This window comes from Lissotriton vulgaris, chromosome 8, assembly GCF_964263255.1.
Source record: "Lissotriton vulgaris chromosome 8, aLisVul1.2, whole genome shotgun sequence".
NCBI classification, from domain to species: domain Eukaryota; kingdom Metazoa; phylum Chordata; class Amphibia; order Caudata; family Salamandridae; genus Lissotriton; species Lissotriton vulgaris.
Genome location: NC_141696.1, coordinates 1,323,559,885 through 1,323,579,287, shown reverse-complemented (window position 1 = coordinate 1,323,579,287; position 19,403 = coordinate 1,323,559,885). Strand labels below are relative to the sequence as shown.

The window sequence follows — 19,403 nt, the reverse complement described above, 5'->3', positions numbered from 1 at the left end:
AGGTTTTTTAAATGCTAATTCCTAACTATATAAGGCTTGAAACCTATGTTTTTTTCAGTGAATTTGCAAGGTTTTTTAAATGCTAATTCCTAACTATATCAGGCGTGAAACCTACATTTTTTTTCAATAAATTTCAAAGGTTTTGTAAATGCTAATTCTATTAGCGGATAACGTTTATATATGTAATTATCCTTCTGTGACCACCTGAGCAGCTATTTTGTTTCTCAGGAGAAGTGAGGCACAAGGGTGCACAAAACAAGAGTGGAAAACGCGAAAAGGGGGCAGGGTTGAGACCCCCTGACTCCCTAGCCCTTCTCAGGGGGTCCCAGAGGGACCACCAAGTCCCAAAAAATCGTGGGGTATGCGCACGGTACGCGTACCCTACGCATACGGTGCGCATACCCCGCGATTTTTATTTATTTATTTATTTATTTGCCCTCGGGGGTCCTTTTGGGACCCCTGAGACGGGCTAGAGGGTTGGGGGGTCTCTACCCTGCCCACTTTTCGTGGTTTGTGCCTCAGTTCTCCTGAAAAACAAGATGGTGGCCAACACTTCCTGGTTTGGACAGTTTGGAATGTTGACAGCCGACTGCCAGCCAATCAGAAACTCGCTCGCGCACGTAAGGGTACGCGCACGTACGCGTACGGTACGCGTACGGTGAGCGCATATAGATATATAATTTGATCAAATTCAATTTTCTCAACAACTACTGGAGGGATTTTCACCAAATACAGAAAAGGCACTACTGCATACATGTCCCTACCATTTTGCCAAGTTTGGTGTAATTCCGTTCAGCCGTTCGGACTGTAGCCGTATCTAAATGTCCCATAGAAAATGCCATTTGAAAATTTTCAAATTCAATTTTCTCAAGAACTACTGGAGGGATTTACACCAAACATACAAAAGGCACTGCTGCATACCAGTCCCTACCATTTTGCCAAATATGGTATAATTCCGTTCAGCCGTTCGAGCTGTAGCCTTGTCAGAATGTCCCTATGGAAATTAACATGGGGAAAACACGTTTTGCGACCCCCCTTTTTTCTCGGCCGCCGCTTGGCGAATCCCCCTGAAACTTTCAGGGCAGAAGCGGAGCACAGCGAGGCAAATTTAAGGACAATTACAGGCAAATCCCTCAATCGGCGCCAAAGAATGTTTCGAATTTAATATGGTAACTAGGTCCTAACTGTATATACCTACTGGCGACCGCCAGTAGGTAATATTAATATATATGAATATATATATATATATATATATATATATATATATATATATATATATATATATATATCTGTTGATTTGTAAAAATATATATTTAATTTAACAGAGGAGGAGACGTAGTGTTTTGCAATACTTTATGACAGAACCCTTTTGTCTCTTAACAGACTCCATAGAGCTGTAAAAAAGGTATCAAAGCGCAATGTCATGAACGTTTGTTTTAGAATGTTGAGTTTGCAGTTACATGTAGCAGAAAAAAGATGTGTAATACTAAGCTTTTTATGTCGCGCAGTAATTAGCAGGTACCCAGGCAGGGAAGACGCTACAGTCATCATTTAAAAATGTAGCCAAAGATACTATTTATCAAAATATAATGGCAGAACAATATGCACACAAATGCATGTTATTGAACATGAAAGTAATACTAATAGTAGCTGAGCTGTATAGTAAAATTAGTTTCCTTAAGGGGTAGCTGTTTGGCAAATACAGTAGTCATATTAAAGTAGTGTAAAAATATTAACAGACTAGGTGTTGTGGTATAAAATACTTAGCGAATGTGCATCCAGATCTCAACATTTTGCTGTATTATTGAATGAATAATCATACAATCAATGTGCCGTAAAAGCTTCAATTGTGTACTTCAATATTTGGAAATACTTGACTTCCAAGAAATAAAAAGCTTAAATCATGATGATCTCAAATTGAGCAAATACCCTATATGGAAATGCACATTTACTGCCCAAGATTATTTTGTGCTTTGACTTGATTTGCTTCTTTCTTACCTTTTGATTTCTTCTCGTAGTAAGCCCTGCCTCTATAGTTTGCGGTATCAGTATAAAGATTCTCTAAGTCTTCTTTCCATGTCTCTGGGTTGACGTGTTTGAGCACCTCCTCCACTGTATCGAATATCGCAATAGTTTGGTCAAGCATCTCAGCGGTGAGCGTGGGATCTGCCACAGATGTTGAGTCATAGGATACTCCCTAAGAATGACACATTCATCATTGTATTTTAACAAAGTATACACTATCAGTTCACTTACAAATATAATTTGGAGCAGTTCTATTAATTCAGACAACAGCATCACTTTTGAAAGGTATTTTATAAAAGGGATCAAATACCGCTTGTAGTACATTATAAGAATATTGTGAGTGTCTGAAGAATTTCATATAGAGGATCGAGGATAAAAGATGATTCCCTTATAAGGTTATGGAACTCCGAGGTGACTTGCAATATCCTTATCTGGTATGGTAAGAGACTTGTTATCCCATATAATACATGATCACACCATCACCTTTCCCACAAATCACCTAAAACCTTGGTAGGCTGCTCTTTCAAATGAAAGGGAGCATGTTGTTAAACATGAAGCATTGAAATAGAACCTTCAGTGCAAAATTAAACACATCAAAAACCTGTTAGATATTGGTTGAAAAAACATAATTAGAAACAATTTAATACAGGCCAGCTTTTTATATTTTTATCTAAGGAGTGAAAAAAAACATGTCCCTTCTGCTTGCAGCTCTAGCACCAGGCATTTTGACTTCAGAACTATAACTTATTGCATTTGTCACAACACACCGATTGTAAAGAAATGAGAGACACGAGTTTATGCAGGGATTGCAGAGTCCCATTTATCATATATAGAAATAAACTTCATGTTCTTTTTGCAATAACAAAAACCAGGTCTATATAATTGATGGGAACTATCTTACAAAAATTCGGCATACATGTTTCTAAATATTTACTTCCATTGTATTTTTTGATTATTGTTTTTAAATGCTTTGCTATATACCAAACTAAATGTAATGAAGAACATGAAAACCTCTTCAAAATGATTTGTAAGGGCAGAGTAGCATTGAACATCTCGTTGCATGACTCCCTTACATTCTTTACTGGGTTTACTGTCATTTTTTTCTTTAAGCACTGGGAGTCTGCTAAACATCTCCCAGTGCATGTGGGCTGAGTCCTAAACATGTTGGACAACTCCTGTTGAGACATCAGAATCTTAGATAGTGCACAATAGGTTGGAGCAAGTTCTGAACAAGTGCAAAAATATATGACGTTTATTTATTTACTTGTTTTATTTATTTATTTGCTAAGTTTTATATAGCTTTGGCAAGACCCGCAGGTATCAGAGCGCTTTACTTGAGTATCACCATTGTACAGGTTACAAAATTACATCAGTTACCGGAGCCAAGAGTAAACATAGGAGAAAAACAGTGATTACACAATAACAAGAGATATTAACGCATAGCATAGCCAAGACACACAACAGATGGGGAATGGAAGCTAGAGAGGGAAAAGTAAAAGGGGTAAGGAATGCAGATAGTGTCAGGCAGACCGGCAAAGGGGAGAGTACTTCAGAGGGACAAACGCAGACAAAGTGAGAGACAGATAAACCGGCTGGGGACCGAACGATCCAAAACTCGTGGGACTGGCAAAGGGCAGGTAGACACAGGATCATGGAGGGAGGAGGAGGGGGAGGGAAAGGAAAGACAACAGGGATACGAGGAAAAAAAACGATGTGAAATGTCCTGCTGGGTAGGTGACGGCCGAGGGGGTGAACCAAAGCCAAACTCCTCCATAGCTGCCCAAACAGCTCCATCGGGCATCCCCCATGTTCGGAATCTACGGTAAGTACAACATTCATGGTATCCGCCCTGGGGGCATCGTCATATTTCCATTGACAGCAGCAGTCCTGGTGTTACTGGGAAACCCGGAGTGTAGTACAATCATTAGGGCAGTACTAGCTCCATGGCACTTGTCCAGCGTGTTCCTCAGACCTGGCTGTATGTGTTCTGTGCCTCCCTCAATAGTTCCAGAACTCCAGTGCGGTCCATCGGGTGACTAGCACTAACACCCTGAGTCTATGTATCCTACAAGGGAAGAGGCCTGGGTCTGATTGGCCCCCTGGGCTGAGCATCACAGCTCCCAGCCACAACGCCCCACACAGCTCCCAGCCACAATGCCCCCCAAGTGCGTTAGAGAGGGCCTGAGATATAAGGTAAGTGGTGGGGGGGGGGCCAGGGAGAGAGGAGATCCATATGCGGAAGATGAGAGGCTAAGATAGCGTATTCAGCTCCAACCTGGCAATGGGGCAGTAGTCCAGTGAGGCTCTCATTAAGGGCAAGGGTGGGGCTAAGTCTGAAGTGATCCTCAAACCCTGCAGTGCACCTAAACCTCTGGGGCCCCTCTTTGGATATTCAAACTTGGTAGGTTAGCGGGAAGGTTTTTCAGCCAGGACAGGCCCAAGTCCAGCACAGTTCCCAAGCCCGGGGGCGATCTCCCTCCTGGGTCCCTCAGCAGCCCCGCAGGCAGCAGCCACACCTAAGACTGACATGGCCCCCAGGCCTGATGACTTCCTCTCTTTATGCACCTCTCAGGGGACACTTGAAGGGCTGCAGGAGTAGCACAAAGCTTTGTACAGGCAGCGATACAGACCCAGTGGTGCAGGCCAGCAGGAGCGGGCAGACAGGTCCCCTGGGTATGCCTATGCGTGTGTTTTGGTCCTTGGCCCAATAGGGCCCACGTGCCCGCCAGCACCTTCCAGCCACAGGTGCTGTAACCACCCACCAGTTGTAAAGGGGTTCGAACTACCACTTGGGTCTGTCGTAGGTCGAGCCGCAAGGCAGCATGGTTACCTGGCTCTCGCATGTGATCCGCTGCAGTCATGTCCGGTGGAGAGGAGACCGCTGCAGCCGCAATGCTCAGGGTCCGGTTGTGTTCAGGGCCTCGCTCCAAGATGTTGCTGGTGTGGTCCGGTCGAGGCAGATGACCCTCGTTCACAGCTGCTGCAAGGAAGGATCAGCAAATTCAGCCCCGGGCGGAGCGTGCTGTTCAGTGGCTCCGCAGGGGTTCAGTTCCCGGAGGCCCTTAGGTGCAAGGCAGTCGCCCCGTCGTGGTTTTTGAGTCAGTCCCACAGGCTGTTGACATGTTCACATGTTGACTAAGAACCTCAACCCATAGAACCCAGGGCCAGATGTACAAAGCATTTTTAAGGTGGCAAACGGCCCGATTCTTTTGCGACTGAAGAAATGATTTTTATAAATATAAATATCGATTTGGTAACAAGTTGCTGCATCACAATTTGGATTTAGGACCAAAAAGAGAATCGCTATTTGGAAGGGATGTGTTAAGGGCATCCATTACAAACGAGGCATCTGGATGGTATGGACTGATGTTTTGTGACTGAAATGCAGTCGCAAACCATTTGTACTTAACCACCAACTCAAAGTTGGTTGTAACCCATACGCACATGAGAAGGGGTCCCCTCGAAATACCTTTCCCTCTGACAAATCCCATGTGCAATGAGGTATATATTACTAAACAGATATTGATAGCTCTTTTAGCACTCCAAAAAGATAGCAAAACGATGTGTCAAGGGTTAGCCAGTTGAAGATTCTCTAGACTAACATTAAAGATTGTAATTAAGGTTTAAGGTGTAATTAAGGTGAAAGTGCATACATTTGTAAATATGTCTTATAACGTAGAGCTCTGCTTCCTCTTGCAATAGCAAGTTTGTTCACCAGGAATTCTGGAGTGCCAATAAATAACGTATTTTATGTGATACAAACTGTATTGTATGTGTTGGTGTAGATATACTTGCAAATATTTTTTGGACATGATACATTTTCTCGAGAGCTCTACAATGATCCATATCTCACTTAAAAAGTGACAACTGTAGCAATAGGAACATAATTAAAATACATTTTGAAAATTAGCTAGTATGTATTTAATGTTCCAACCTTTACTGCAAGGGTGATTAGACAGGTCACTTTTACCATATAATTAACTATAGTAGTTTCTAAAAGTCTGACGTAAAAAAAAAAGTAGGACAATATGTTATGTATGATGAATGCCTGTGTTTAATTGGGATTTCTAAATGGCCAACTGAATAACAGAACTTTAATGTTTAACATTTGGACAGTAGCGGTCGGTGGTGGGATGAGCTGCCGGGCGGTGAAGTGGGGAGGGGGAGGGGCAGGGGCAGTGTGTGGTGTAGTAATCTATGGATTAGAGAGGATTACAGGTAGGTAAACATATAAATAAACATATAAATAGATAGAACAAATTTCGTTACGCGCACTGCATCCCCAAATGCGATGCAGTACACGCAATGAAATTTTTCGCAACAATGTCTGGTTGTGCTTTTGAGGGGGCGGTCAAAAAGCAAAAGCACAACCAGACATCATGGCGAAAAACACGAGGAGTCAAAACATTTACTTATTAATATTTCCAAACAGCAAATATCAGATTTCCAATATCACGTTTTACAAAAAGGCACTTTTTATGTGTCTACGTATCATTCAAATCTATTGGAAACACAAGTGTGTACATACAAATTTCTTCGATCATTAAAATTAAGACACGGCCCACGGGGGTCGTGGCTTGACACGCGATGCTGCAGGACGTGCCTGGGTAGAGCTCCGGTTTAAGCCTCCCTATACCAGGCCATTTCTACGCCAATTCTGCCGCTGCAGCCCCGAAACTGCGGGCGGACCTGCCCATGACCCACGGGCACAAGCTGTGCGAATTTCGGAGAGATTGGACGCGGGGCTCCGCACCGTGATTTCCCGGGTGCCAGCTGCCGCCCAAACTTAGACACTGCCGGGAAGCAAGATCACGCGAGGCCGTGGCTTCACTCCCCTGAGAGGGCCCCGTGAGGAGACCTGCTGGTGGCGACGCGGCGACGGAGGCGCCGCGCGACTACCTGACACCCGACTGCTGGCTGGGGACCGCCTGGGGCCCTGCTGGCTTTTTGGGGACTTTAGAGGCAGGGCTTCGCACCGCGATCTGCCGAGCGACTGTGGCCGCCCGGCCCCGGACCCTGCCGGGTGGAGGAATCAAGAGAGGCCGGGCTTCACCTTCCTGAGGAGGCCCAGTGAGGGGGATTACCGGAGGAAGCGCAGCGGCGGAGGCTCTGCGCAACTGCCCGACACTACCCGGGCCCATCAGCGGGCCGGAGACCACCTGGAGCCCTACAGGCAACCTGAAGAGACACACTAGCGGGGCCCAGCAACGCACAACTTGGAGGCTGCCTCCAGACTGGCCCACACGGGCGGGGCCGCCCGACTTCCGACATCTACGATCGGCGTGACCGCGAGTACTGACGCGGCGCCTGGTAGACCTGGCCCCAAACTACTGCCCACTGCCACTACGGCTGCGGCGCCGGGCGGACCGGCCCGACTGCCGCGCCGCTGCCCCGGGGCGACTCCCTGACGCCGTTGGAGTGGAGACGGCGGCAGGGGCCTGCTGCGGGCGGGAACAGATGCTGCTTTGGGACTGAAGGTAAGGCGGGAAGTCCATGCCTGCCCCTGAGACACGCCACATAGCCCGACGCCCCACCCGCTCGGACACTTGTAGTGACCAGACCGCATCTCTGGACCATGCACCTGGCGGACTGGGCGACCTCCACCATCGAAACCAGGCGGTGCAACACGTGGCTGCAGCCCCTGCTGGGAGGCACACTTAACCGTACTTGGAGCGCCTGGGACGCACTCAGACCTAATGAACCTGAGGGTAATGAATGATTGGCCCGAATAACCTGACCTGGCCCTACTACACTCACCCCCCACCGCCCTACTGATCGGACTGCTCCGACTGTGTCCCTAACCCGAGTTGGCCCTACAGGGGTCGGAGGAGGACGGAAGAGGCGCCCACCCGGAGTGCGCCGGGGGCGCACATACCGGACCTTTGGCCTGCGGAGCAGAGGAGACCGTTCCACACTGCCGGGGACACCCACAGGGCCCTCCCAACACACAGACGCTGCCCCACGGCTGTGACCCAGGTCGTCTGAGAAGCCGCCGCGCTCGCTGTGCGAAAGGGGAGCAGCAACTGCATAGGGACCCGGCGCTCCCCGTTGCCCTTCCGCCGTTGCACCAGGCCCGGACACACGGTACCTCACGGAGACAGGAGGGTCGACGACACAAGCACTGCCTGGCTCATGTCTGGAGGCGTGAAAACACGTACCGGAGCAGGCAACAAGCAAACGAAGGGGAGGCAGACGAAGGTGACAGCCAAGATGGATGTAGACCAGGTGGCGTCGAAGCTTGACAGTGTCCTAGCCGCCATGGAACGCATGGAAAACTCACTCCAGCAGACACGCACCTCCCTGGAGGCTAGGATAGATGGAGTGGCGATAGATCTCACCCACCTCAGGGCTGACCACAAGAATCTGCAGGACCACACTTCGGCGCTGGAAGGTACGATGGCAACCGTTGAACCCAAAGTCACACAGGTGGACAGGCAAGTACGAGATCTTCTGAACAGAGTGGAGTTCCTGGAGGAACGTGCGGTGGATGCGGAAGGAAGGGCTCGACGAAACAACATTCGCCTAGTGGGTATTCCAGAGAAGTGGGAAGGGACGGACCCAGCCCGACATGTGGAAGACTGGTTGAGAGACCTGCTGCCGGAAGGTACACTTTCGCCTAACTTTGTGGTGGAGAGGGCCCATCGTGTACCCACGAGACCCCTGCCCCCTGGCTCCAATCCTAGACCATTCATCCTTCGCGGCCTCAACTGCAGGGACCGCGACTCCATACTTCGTGAAGCCAAAAAGATGGGAGACGTTACCATTGAGAACGCCACAATGATGTTCTTTCCAGACTACACAGTGCAGGTCCAGAGACAGAGACACAACTTCCTGGTGGTGAATAAGCGACTACGCCAAGTGAACCTGAAGTATTCGCTCCTATTCCCTGCCAAACTGAGAGTGGTGGCGCAGGACAAGACGCACTTCTTCACGAGTCCCGATGAGGTGGAGGCCTGGCTGGATGGGGGAATGCTTGAGGCTCCGCGGAGAGCGCAGGGGACCACTACCATGGAGAAGAACCGAGGACCTCGACGCCGGCGCCGCCGCTGGACTCCGACGCCGGTGCAGCCCGGGTCCGCCTCGACCCACTCCCCGCCCGTGGACCTTATTTTGCAGGAGCAACAGGATGCACTACGCAGAGCTGTGGAACTTAACATCTCCCCGGCACAATCGCCGCACCCTGGCACAAGCCCAGTTGCATCACTGACGGACGACGAGGCGATCTACGTCATCTCAGACACCCAGCAATCGGGGGGACCCCCGGACGTCACACCCCAAACGGCGGACCTCTTTGGTTAACATGTTATCAGAATTGCCCCCTCCCGCTCACCACGAGATGCAACGCTGTACGACCCACCGCTTGGCTGATCTGATTCCTTACTGGGTGGATTACGGACCCCTTGAATGGTGAGAGAGACTGCTGCTGCCGCTGGGGGAGACACCAGGCACTGTAAGTACTATTTTCGTTTATATGCACACGATCTGACTGCCCTCAGCGCAGACTTGAACAATTGGCTTGCAGAACTGCTTCGAACATTTGCCACAACGGGAGCCGCTCGTGGGAGAGGCGCCCCCCTTATGGAACAATAGTCCCTCCTGTGGCTGCTGGGGCGGGCCGCTGACACCGCGTTGGGTGATGGTCGCTGGACAGCTCCTGATCCGCAGCGGGCTCTATACCTTGCCCGGGAAGGACACATGGCTCCCATAGGGACTACAATGCTGTACCTGTTGCTAGTTACAAGTCACTTTTTACCCCCCAGAACTGTATAGTTTGCGAGCTCATTAGAGTGTTTGGACGGCGACATGTTGTGCAGCTGACCTTTTGGAATTGCATTCCCTGTTGCCATGTTGTGGCTATATGTTTTCCCTTTCTTCCCTGTCCCCATAACTTGCTGGAGGCTAAGGCGCAATACGAGAGACATCGACTACATTTTAGAGGCGGGGTGACACATGCGGCGGGCGGGATGGACTGTTGTGGGGGCGGTGTGGGACGGACACTGAAGACCCTGGCTACCACGACACAGATGGCTAGCATACAGATATGTACCTGGAATGTTAGGGGAATGCACACACCGGCTAGGCGTTACCACATATACTCATACCTGAAACGTCACAAGATTAATGTCGCGCTGCTACAGGAAACGCATCTGAACGGGACAGAAGTGAGGGCACTACACCATAGATGGCGGGGGAAACTGTACGCCACGGAGTATTCCTCGTACGCGCGAGGTGCGCTGATATGGGTCCGCCCAGGGACTCCTTGGGTGTGCGAGGAAGCTGCGATTGACGACGAGGGCAAATTTGCAGCCGTGCGGGGCGGGCTGGATGGGCATCAGGTGGCGCTGGCATCTCTATACTCCCCTAATGTTGATCAAGGTGGCTTCCTGGACCGCCTCTCACAAATGATGGCGGTCTGGCGGGAGTCTTCATGGGTGTTGGGTGGCGACTACGACTGCACCTTAGACACGACATTGGACCGCTCCCTGCCCCCCCCCACTACATGCCCCCACGAGAAATGCCACGAAAGACCTACTAGAGTGGCCGACGCGATGGGACCTACATGATATCTGGAGAACACGCAACCCAGGCGCGAGGGCATACTCGTACTATTCAGGCGCGCATGCCCTCCACGTCCGCCTTGATAGGTTTATGGCGTCCACTGACATACTGCCCCACATGACGGACACATACTACATGGGCCACACTCACTCCGACCATAACCCTCACCTTCTATTTATCACTTGGAAGCAGCCGCTGCCCCCTGTGCCCACCTGGCAAATGCAGCCCGCGCTGCTACTGGATGCACCCTTCCGCGACTCCCTACTCACATGCGCTGCTCAGTATTTTGAGGACAACACAGGCACGGCCTCTTCTCCCCAAGTGGAATGGGATGCGTTTAAGGTGGTGGTGCGCGGACACTGCTTGCGGACACAGGGCCAGATTAAGCAACAACTGGAAAACGACCTTACCAGACTAGAAACAGGCTTGCTTGCCAGGGAGGGGGACGCAGTGGAAGGTGACGAGGCTCCACTGCTGGAGGCGCGCGCAGAGCACACAGCACTGCTGGAACGCCTCAAACACATCAATTATACTGCACACTCGGCGAGGACACATCAACTTAGTGACAGGCCTGGTAGGCTCTTGGCCTGGCTGATTTCTAAGGAGGACCGCGCGGCCCCTGTGACGGCCATACGGGAGGCGGGCGGAACTACTGTGTACACACAGCGCCGCATACACGACACCTTTGTTGCGCATTATACCTTGCTGTACCGCTCCAGACTGTCACTCCCACACCTAGACATTGCCGGCTACCTTGCTCCTTTACAGATGCCACACTTGACAGTGGCGCAACTGAACGAACTAGGGGCCCCTCTCGCGGCGGACGAACTCCGTGAGGCAATCTTCCACCTCTCCAACGGCAAAGCACCGGGCCCTGATGGACTCCCGGCGGAGTTTTACAAGGCCGGCTCGGATATCCTTATTCCGGAGCTTTTAAAGGTGTACAATGCAGCAGCGGGGGACTCCATCCATCCGACGCTGAACGAGGCTAATCTGATCTCCATCCTGAAGCCGGACAAAGACGGCACCAGGGTGGGCTCATACCGCCCCCTGGCGCTGCTTAACACGGACTACAAAATACTGGCCTCCACACTGGCCCGAAGGCTGGCTCCCCATGTGCCTCATTTGGTGCATCAAGATCAGAATGGCTTTGTCCCAATGCGCCACACCTCCCACAACATCCGTCGCCTCTTCCGAGTGCAGGAATATGCCACCCGGCAGTGGCCCAGAGCGGGCTGCCTCGTTCTCGATCTGGAGAAGGCCTTTGACTCCGTAGAGTGGCCGTACCTGCGAGCGGTCGCGGAGAAGTTCCAACTGGTAGAAGGATACGTGGCCATGGTGGACTTGTTGTACGACAGACCATTGGTCAGGGTACGGACGGGCCAGCTGCACTCCAATGCCATCCGAGTGCGCAGAGACACTAGACAGGGCTGTCCTCTGTCCCCGCTGCTGTTTTCCCTGGCCATGGAACCTCTAGCCACGATTCTTAGAGCACAGGGGCCAGATTGGGGCATCCCGTTGGCGGATGGTCTACATGCGGTGTCGTTGTATGCAGACGACCTGCTCCTATACGTCAGGAACATAACCGCAATCCCCACCTCTCTCACTGACGTCTTTGCTGCATTTGAGGAGATGCCGGGCCTCAGGGTCAACTGGTCCAAATCTGGGGCCTACCCCTTTGGCCCAGACATGCCCGAGTGCGACGTACAACTGGGCGGAGGCAGATTACAGTGGTATCCCACTTCCTTTCGCTATCTGGGAATACAGATTTATCGGAACCCGCTGGATATTTTGGAGGGAAACCTCGTTAGGACGATCGCCTTGATACGGCCACAAGTCCGCTTTTGGAATACCCTCCCACTTAATGTCCCAAGCCGCATAGCTTTGTCTAAAATGATTGTGTTGCCCCGGCTACTCTTCTATTTCGCGAACATACCCACTTATGTCCCAACCAGGATATTTAGAGACCTAGAGGTGCTACTCCGCGACCTTATATGGAACAGCGGCCGCCCACGAGTAGCACTGACGAAGATGTACATGCCAACTGACTCGGGAGGATTGTCAGTTCCCAACCTAGAGCTGTATTATCTTGCGGCACAGACGCAATGGGTGGCGTACTGGCTGAGTGGCAAATATCTTGAGGATACGGCCTCGGATGAGCCTGCATGGACGCAAACACAGATTAAAACGCTGTTTCACCCGCTCACCCACGCACGATGCCCCTGCCAGCTGCACGTGGCGGTGGCGCGGAAATATTTCCTGAGGTGCCTACGCCTTACCAGAGCGACCAAGCCGTATGCCCCGGTCATACCACTGCTGGGCACACCGACCCCGGCGGGGGTCCTCACGGAAACGCGCTTGGAAGCATGGGCACGGGCGGGGGTGGACACGTTGAGCGACCTGTACGCTGAAGGAGAATTGCTTACCTTCGCAGCCCTGGCTGACAGCGCAGATCTGCCGGCTGGGCAGTTCTTGCAGCATGCGTCGCTACTGCGCACGTTCACAGCCTCCTGGGGTGAAGTGACAGAAGAACTCCAGATGCATTGCTATATCCAGTACCTGCATGTCATGGGCAACGGATCGCACATCATACATTGGCTGGCGCAGGCGTTACAAACACACTCGCAACCTTCTACACAGCCGCTGCGTGACAAATGGGCGGCGGACAGGGGTCGGGACTGGACCGATAAGGAGTGGGCGATGTTCTTGGCGGGACCGACCAACATCCCTAGAAACCCCCGCTTTAAGATTATACAGTACTATTTGCTCCAGCGCGCATACATCACGCCGGATAAAATCAATAGGTACTTCCCGCTTGCGGATGCGGCCTGCCAGCGCTGCTCTCTACCAGGAGCGGACTTGCTACTCATGCTGTGGCACTGCTCTGAGGTGAGGGGATACTGGGAAGTAGACCTGAAACTCCTCTCACATGGAGCTGAAGAGAGGCTACCACACATCTGGGAAGCGTGCGTTCTGGGGTTATACAAACGCACTAAGTCCAACAAAGTGCAAGCGCGCTTTTGGGACATAGGCCTCATCACAGCCAAATGCCTGCTCACCAAGCATTGGAAATCTGCTGCCCCTCCCCACACACAACACTGGCGAACGTCCTTCACTAATTGGGCGCGAGCGGAAAGTGCCGTGCTCCTGAGGGAGGAAACGGCGGGACTACGCAAGTTCCCCATCGCCCAGCTCTGGGAAGATCTCCTCAAGACGTATCAGGAGGCCTGTCAGGAACAAGAGATGACCTAAGGCGACCACCGCCTGCCTCATAGGCGCGCTGGACGCACTTACACACCGACACCTTGCCTGGATGTGCACCATCTCCCTTCCCCCCCCCCGCGCTCCCTCCACGCTTCTGTCCTCCCAACCCTGGTCCCTCTGGCTGCTTACCCCCCGCTACATCACACAATGATCTCCCTCATGCCCCCCCTCCACCCACTCCCTGAACGCAATACATTACCCAACCCCAGTTCTCCCCTGCCGTTATGGCACGTGGGGGATAGTTTACCCACTGGTCAAGTTCCCCGACCAGACTTACACTTTGCTCTCGATGTGGACACTGAGGATAGAGCGAACACTAGGTGGCAGCACACTACGAAACGCATGCTACACCTGGAGTACGAAGAGGTACTGACGCTTAGGGCTCCGGCGCACGCAGTGACCATACACGCGGCAAGGCGAAGTGAGCCTGTCCTAACACTGACTGACCGCTGCACCTGGGACCTGAGGATTAGTGTGCACGCCCTGCTGCCGCACAGGTGGACATCACTTTTAGGGCTGCGACCTGGACTCGCGAGCCTTCACTGGTAGTTTTATGCCTCAGTGAGCTATACCACACACTGATTGTCATACACGGTAGAGCATTGCAAACGCGGGACGTACCCACAACCACCCCGAGACCCACGCATTGCTATGCACTTATACAGTTCTACACACACCTAGGTGAGGTCCCGGGGAATAGGCTGCGACGACCACAGTGCTTGCCTGAATGACACATTTCTACTGTTGTTACACTCGAAAAATAAAAAAGAGAAAATTAGACTGATCATTTATTATGGACAATTCCAAATGACAATACTGTTTCCATCATATATATTGCCGCTTGACCCCCGGGTTGCCAGCTAAATGGCTGTGTCATCCATGCCGAATCACTCTGTTTATTGACTATTTGATTCGCCCCTCTGTGGGCCAGGCAATCCACCCTGTATGATGATGGACAAATGTGAAATAAAGGTCTTCCAAAAACAAAAACAAAACAAAAAAAAGAAATTAAGATTAAGACACTTTTTCACTAACGTGGTAGAAAAAACCAAGAAACCATCAAAAGACACCCTGCTGGCATTGTGAAATAAAAGTAAATTCATACCCCCTGTGAGTCACAAAGTACTGGACGCATTTGAAACAGTCATCTCAAAAGATATAGAAAAAGTTTTCAAACAACCGAAGTCTAAAATTACAAATCTTACTCAAAAGGCTTTAAAAGAATTGGCTAACAATGAACACATAACCATCGACCTGGTGGATAAGGGAGCTTCAGTGGTAATTATTTGGAAAACACCAACGAACATGTGAATGATACTAGCATTTACACCAAAGTTAACACAGATCCGACCAAGGATTTCGTAAAGATCTTGAATATTATCATAGAAAAAGCCATAGCAAGAGGTACAATTGGAAACAAAGAAAAGAATTTCTCATTAAAAAACAATGTTCACAGTATCCTCCTTCACAGAAAAGAGCAGAAACCCATGTGGAGGATTCAAAGGCACACTTTAATGAGAAAGAGTCTTTAAGCGAATGCATTTCGGCAATTGGAGCCTTTGTCAGCGCTTCTCTCCAACCTCTTTGTGTGCTGTGGCGTAGGCAACCCTGCCTCGAAGGAGATGTAGGAACCTTGCTCCGCCCCTGTCGTCATAGAGCACACCTGTGTAGTCCTGTGAGTCCGGACCTCGAGTCCCAGAATGCCTCTGTATGGTGCATGCCAGGTGAAGGAGTGCTCGACGGGGTGACACTATCGGAGTGGAAATCGAGAGCAGGCACAGTTGTGAAGCAAGTTGGGAGGTAAGGCAATTCCAGTCCAGTGCTCCCTCGAGTCCTCCACATATTTTCCCAGCTGCCTCTCAACCTGGAAACTTTCACGGGGGTTGGCTCAGGAGTCCCGGTCACCCAAAATGGAAGTATGAATACCTCCAAACCGCTGTATGTCCAGGCGTCCTGGCGGGTACTGGACGTGATTGTAACCGCAATCAATGTAGAAACGCTCGTCAGAGCAAACCAGACCGTCCAGACCTCTTGTGCTGCGGGTATTCTGTAATGCGCGCTGGCAGTCGCATGAAATATTTACAGTTACCTGCTTCACAGAAAAGAGCAGAAACCCATGTGGAGGATTCAAAGGCACACTTTAATGAGAAAGAGTCTTTAAGCGAATGCATTTCGGCAATTAGAGCCTTCGTCAGCGCTTCTCTCCAACCTCTTCGTGTGCTGTGACGTAGGCAACCCTGCCTCGAAGGAGATGTAGGAACCTACCTATATGTATCACCTACTGGCGGTCGCCAGTAGGTAGTTATAGTTAGGATTGTTTTCCATAGGGAATCCACAACATTCTATTGGGAATAACTTTGGGGCCGGTTAAGGAATCTGCCAGAAAATTTCCTGAAATTGGCCTCGCTGCGCTCCGCTCCTTCCCTGAAAGTTTGGGGGGGATTCGTCAAGCGGGGGCCAAGATAAAAGGGGGGTCCCAAAACGTGTTTTCCCCATGTTAATTTCCATAGGGTGGTTGGACTCACTTTAAGCCCGAACCACTAAATGGATGTCCACCAAACTTGGCAAAATTGTAGGGACTGGTAGACCGATGTGCCTTTGCAATGTCTCAAGATATGTGCTCCAGTGGATTTTGAGTAATTTAGGTTAAAAAAAATATATATATCTATAAGCGAGCCCCGGTACGCGCACCGGGGCGCGTACCAGCACGCTACGCAAGTTCGCGCGCGGAAAGCTGATTGGCCCTCCGGTGTCAACATTACAAACAGTCCTTTAGACTCCTGGCCAGTAAAGATTGGAATGACCTGCCCATCGAATGGAGGATGGAACCGTCTGAAGCAAGGTTCAGACAGAGGTTGAAAACCCATCTCTTCCCCAAGGCATAATTAGTTTAGTGACCCTCCCGGCCCTAGTGCTCCTCCTCCCTGAGCTAAGCTGATACGATGATTAGTGGGATTTTCCGCGCGGGGACGCACTGTTCCTTGTGCAACCGTGCGCTTAACAAATGTCATTAATAATAATAAATAAATAAAAGTCCGGAGCGGTCGCCATCTTGTGTCTCAGTAGGATCGAGACACAAGAGGTGGCAAAAATAAAGGGGGAAATGACCAAAAGGGGGCAGGGTAGACCACCCCGACCCCCTAGGTTTGATGTGGGGCCATAAAAGGGCCCGCGGGGCAAAAAAACCCGTTTTTTTTTATTTGCGCGGGGGGAGCGCCCGGTACGTGCACCGGGGAGCGTACCGGGGAGCGTACCATGGGGAAAAAAGAACGACAGAGTTTTTAAAAAATTTAGCATTTTTTTATAAATTGGAGGTAGTTCTAAAAAGAACTGTTTTTTTATTCTTTTTGTTGTTTTATATTTTTTTGGCTTTTGTGAACAATTTTATATTTTTTGGGGAATTTTTATGGGGACAAACAAAAAACAGGGAATTGTAAACGGCTCAACTGGAGCAAATAAATCTGGAAAAATTAACGTTTCTTTGGGCAATTGTGGTTGTCACCAGCACGGTTGATTAGTTTAACACTTTGCTCACCATAGCAAATTGTACGCCCACAAAATATGCACACTATTTAGAAATTTCCAAACTGGGTTTGGATGTTTGGGACCATCTCCCTTGTCTCTGGTCCCGATGGAGTGGTTTGGGTACTTTGGGATGTGTTTGGAGAAGATTGGGGAGGGTTTCTGGTCAGTTCTCTGACCCCTCCCGCACTATAGTTGTTAGGGTGCCAGCGTTGCATGTGGCGAATCATGGTGTTGTTGCCAAAAGAATACTTTTTGGCAGGGTTCCCCCTGGAAAGTACAGTGCCACAGATCAGACAAGTCACCTTTGGCGCATTTACTTTTTGCCCCTTGGGATTTAAAAAAATTCCCACACAATGTGCTCCTTTGGCTTGTAGGGCGTAGTATCTACTGACAGGTAGCGCCGCCTCTCCTCCTCCTACTCCTCCTCCTCTTCTTCATCTCCACCACTGTGGTGTTGTGGTGGTGGTGGTGGTGGCTGAGATGCTCCTGCTGCTGCTGCTACTGTAGCCATTTCTCAGTCCAAATAGGTACTAATAGCTCTGGAAACAGGTCTTCCTCACTCAAAGTACAAAGTGAGAATGAGGAAAAAAGGTGGGGGATTTCATCATTAGGAAAACAAAACTGTCCTGAACCAATGAAAAGTGTTATTTTGAGGGCACATGACCCGGGCTTTCATCATTTGGAAACCAAAACTGTCCTGAACCAAGAAAAAGTGTTATTTTTAGGTCACATGATCTGACGCGCTTACACTACGCGCCCCGGGGCGCACCCCGGGGCGCTTACGTAGCGCGATCGTATGTGCTCGGGCTATAGAAATTTGCTATTAAAAAACCTTTGAAATTCACTGAAAAAACATAGGTTTGAGGCCCTATATATAGTTAGAAATTAGCATTTAAAAAACCTATGAAATTCACTGAAAAAACCATAGGTTTCACACTAGTTATAGTTAGGAATTAGCATATAAAAACCTATGAAATTCACTGACAAAACCATAGGTTTCACACCAGTTATAGTTAGGAATTAGCATTTAAAAAACCTATTAAATTCACTGAAAAAACCATAGGTTTCACACCAGTTATAGTTAGCTGGAAATTTTACTGACATAAAACCATTGAAATTCCCACGTTATAGTTAGTTGGACTCACTATAGCTTGCGAGACTGCAATGTACTGCTGATGACGTCACATATTACATAACTCATGACATGGTCAGTGACATCACTCATGACATCACTGATGACACCATCCTTGTGACAGACTGACAGACCTCCTTTCAGTGTAATGTAACCCTTGAAACACATATTCAAAAATAGAAACTAACATTTTCAAAAAATGGAGATACCCATACCAGTTACAACAACCAATTCAGTAATTCCACCATCTATATACACATCCACTCATTCAGCAACAGTTCTATATAGTCACTCATACATATACGCACTCATCATATGTAGTGATACACATATACAACCTGTTACACACTGACAGTCATCCAATAGTTACTCACACACATACTCACACATGCAAATAAACTATTGAACATCCATTTATTTGCATATACAGCTATACACACACTAGCACATTACTTCTAAGGAAACTTACGCATACTTACTCTCTTAAACAATCACTTATAGAAACACATACTTATATAAACAGGAACTCTTACAATCACTCACTCTCACATAAAATCACTAATATACATCAATACTCACATATACTAGAATAAAACATATGAAGTTACTGATAAAGATACTAGTGAGACAGTCATTCACTCACTAACACACACATAAAAACACTCATCCACCCATACAGTCCTGCACATATGCTGTCTTCAAAACACATACAAACAGCGAGTCAGCCATTGATGCATCTATGTGCTAAGTAATACCCCCACCAAACCATACAGACACTCATATTGATACTTAAAAAAAATCTAATAACCCATACACACACATGTAGCTACTCACCAACCCATGCAGCCACTTATACACAAAGTGAAACACTGATACATATATTTAAATATTCAAACAT

At 49.2% G+C, this 19,403-nt stretch overlaps 1 protein-coding gene across 1 annotated transcript in view; it reads right to left on the bottom strand.

Annotated features, from left to right (window-relative positions):
* Window positions 1-19,403, bottom strand: part of PDGFD (platelet derived growth factor D) — a 1,094,719-nt gene that overhangs the window by 272,870 nt on the left and 802,446 nt on the right. The window contains exon 5 of the mRNA XM_086935262.1: window positions 1,999-2,197. Within this exon, the coding sequence (XP_086791388.1) occupies window positions 1,999-2,197 (199 nt within the window). The remainder of the gene's footprint in view (window positions 1-1,998; window positions 2,198-19,403) is intronic.